The 2,529-nt window shown below is 40.5% G+C and overlaps 2 protein-coding genes across 2 annotated transcripts in view; both read left to right on the forward strand.

The window, feature by feature from the left end:
* Positions 1-860: 860 nt before the first annotated feature.
* LOC135208333 (uncharacterized) lies at positions 861-1,748 on the forward strand. The gene has a single exon (XM_064240440.1). It carries the CDS (start codon positions 861-863, stop codon positions 1,746-1,748), a length of 888 nt encoding a protein of 295 aa, XP_064096510.1.
* Positions 1,749-2,337: 589 nt separating this feature from the next.
* The window catches only part of LOC135208343 (uncharacterized), a 1,188-nt gene continuing 996 nt past the window's right edge, over positions 2,338-2,529 (forward strand). Inside the window, exon 1 of the mRNA XM_064240449.1 lies at positions 2,338-2,529. This exon is cut by the window's right edge and continues 996 nt beyond it. Within this exon, the coding sequence (XP_064096519.1) occupies positions 2,338-2,529 (192 nt within the window).

The raw sequence follows: 2,529 nt of genomic DNA on the forward strand, positions 1-2,529 counted from the left end.
TATCCTCATCTGAACGCTGCCAAGGGAACGTTACCCACAGATGAAGCAGAAATTGATATCATCATTGGTTATGACTATTATTTCCTTACAATGCCAGTTGAGAGCGTAAAAGACTCTGTGTCTCCTGAATCGTCTCCAGTTGCCGTCAGAAGTATCTTGGGATGGACCATTTTTGGAGGGAATATTCCAAAACCCAAACCACATGCTGCATCCAGGGTCCAGTTTTTGAGTCATTTGGAGGATTTGCAGAAATTATATACATCTGATGTTGTTGGTGTCAAACCAACAACATTGTGTGTTTGCTCAGATAAGGAAATAGCAGAGTCTCAGTTCATAAAACATTGTCGAAATAAGCTTTGCATTAATGCGGATGGTCGCATGACTGTGGAAATGCCTTGGAAGCCTGGTTTCCCTGAAGCATTGGAGTGCAACAAGCCTCAAGCAGAAATAAGACTTATGAGCCAAGAAAAAAGATTAATTAAGAATGGAACCTTTGATGAATATACCGAAGAAATCCAAAAATTAATTGACAGTTGCTTTGTCAGAGAATTATATCCAGAGGTATCCAGAGATGAGGGATGGTACTTACAACATCATGCTGTATATCAGCTACACAAATCAACAAAGGTTCGCATCGTATGGAATTCTGCTGCCAGGTTCAATGGCTTGTGTTTGAATGATGGATTTTACAAAGGGCCAGATTTCTTGAACTCTCTTCTGTATTGCCTTCTTCACTGGAGAATGAAAAGCATAGGAATTGCAGGCGATGTTCAAAAAATGTTTAATCAACTTCTCCAATTCGTCACTGGTAGTGACTGCGCCTTCCTTTTGGGGATAAACCAGCACCAGACATAGCTATGATGGCTGTACGCACTTTGGCAGATACATTCAAGGAGGAGGAACCTATTGGAGCACAGTTAATTAACTGTCGCATGTACATGGATGATGTGATTGAATCATTTGATAAGAGTGAATTAGCTATTGCAGCCATGGATCAGGTGGATCGGAGATTTGGAAAGGGCTCCTTCAGAATAAAAGAATGGCATTCTAATGACCCCTCTGTTGACGGATGCCCAGAAGACAAGCAAACACGAGTTTTGGGTCATGTATGGGATAAGGCTACGGATAGTGTGGCTATTCAGCTAGACAAATTCAGTGAGGAGTTTTCAAAACTAACAAAGCGGAAGGTTGCTAGTTTGGTATCAAAGTTGTGGGATCCTACAGGTATGTTATCTCCTGTAATAATTAGATACAAGATTTGTCATCAGGATTTATGGGCTAGTGGAGTTGGTTGGGATGATGAATTGAGTGAAGAACAAATCAAAATGTGGAAGGGATATGTTCATGAAATGAATCAACTAATTGGATTTAGACTAGATCGGATGATAAAGCCAGAAGATTCTCTAGGCGACCCTCAACTTCATGGATTTAGTGATGCCAGTAAATCTGCCCTAGGTTCTGTGATCTGGCTGAAATGGAATACTTCTCATGGAGTAGAACTGAAATTTGTCATCGCAAAGTCTTTAGTGGCTCCGTTGAAACAGCGTTCTATTCCACGTCTTGAGCTTACTGCTGCTGTGGTTATGGCTAGACTTGCCTTGCTTGTTTTGCAAGTGGTTGACAGGGTTAGTACCATGAAATTTTGGACCGATTCAGAAGTAGTGTTGGCCTGGGTTCGCTCTCCTGCTAGAACCTTTAAACCATTTGTGTCAGCTAGAGTTCAGGAGATTCAGGATGTTTTGCCATGATTTTCAAAAGAATTTTGCTATGTTCCTTCACAATTGAATCCTGCTGATGCATTAACCAAGCCAATAAAGCCAAGTGAACAACAAGGATGGATCAATGGTCCTGATTTTCTTCTGAACAGTTCTCAAGATTGTGATTTTGGGGAACCAACATATGATTTTGAAAAGAAGCGTTGTATTGTTAAAGAGTATACACCAGAATCTCTTAAAAGGATCCAATTTGTTGGAATTTTGGCTAATGAGAGTTTTGAGGAAAGATTTACAGAACACTCTTCAGACTGGAATAGACTTTTACGAATAACTGCATACTGCCGCCGTTTGCTATTACAACAAAACCCAGGAAACTATCAAAGTCATTCTAGAGAACTAAAGAATACAGAAGCAGAACTGGCTGTTTTATTTTATGCAAGCCAGAAGTCTTTAATAATCAAGATGAAGTTAATCATAAACAGATTAAAAAGCTTGACCCAAAGTTGGATGAAAAAGGCATTTTAAGAATTGGAGGCAGACTACATAAGCTCCATTTACCCTACGAGCAGAGGCATCCAGTTTAATGGTGAGGAATTCTTCCCTGGCTGAAGCATTCGCTCAGATGATTCATCGATGTACAGGTCATCAAGGATATAGAGTCGCAATTGCTTTAGCTTTTAAGCGTGGAGTTTACATTATTGGAGGAGCAAGATTATTTAAGGACATTGCTTTCAAGCGTTGTTTCTGCAGAACCAGAAGTCGCCTATTGTTGGGCCAACAGATGGGGGAACTGCCAAGTTTCAGAGGTGAGCCC

This window comes from Macrobrachium nipponense, chromosome 11 (assembly GCF_015104395.2).
Source record: "Macrobrachium nipponense isolate FS-2020 chromosome 11, ASM1510439v2, whole genome shotgun sequence".
NCBI classification, from domain to species: Eukaryota; Metazoa; Arthropoda; class Malacostraca; order Decapoda; family Palaemonidae; genus Macrobrachium; species Macrobrachium nipponense.

What these genes read in the sequence shown, in the direction of transcription:
- LOC135208333 (XM_064240440.1), top strand. Translation starts at nt 861, where the DNA reads ATGGCTGTACGCACTTTGGCAGATACATTCAAGGAGGAGGAACCTATT.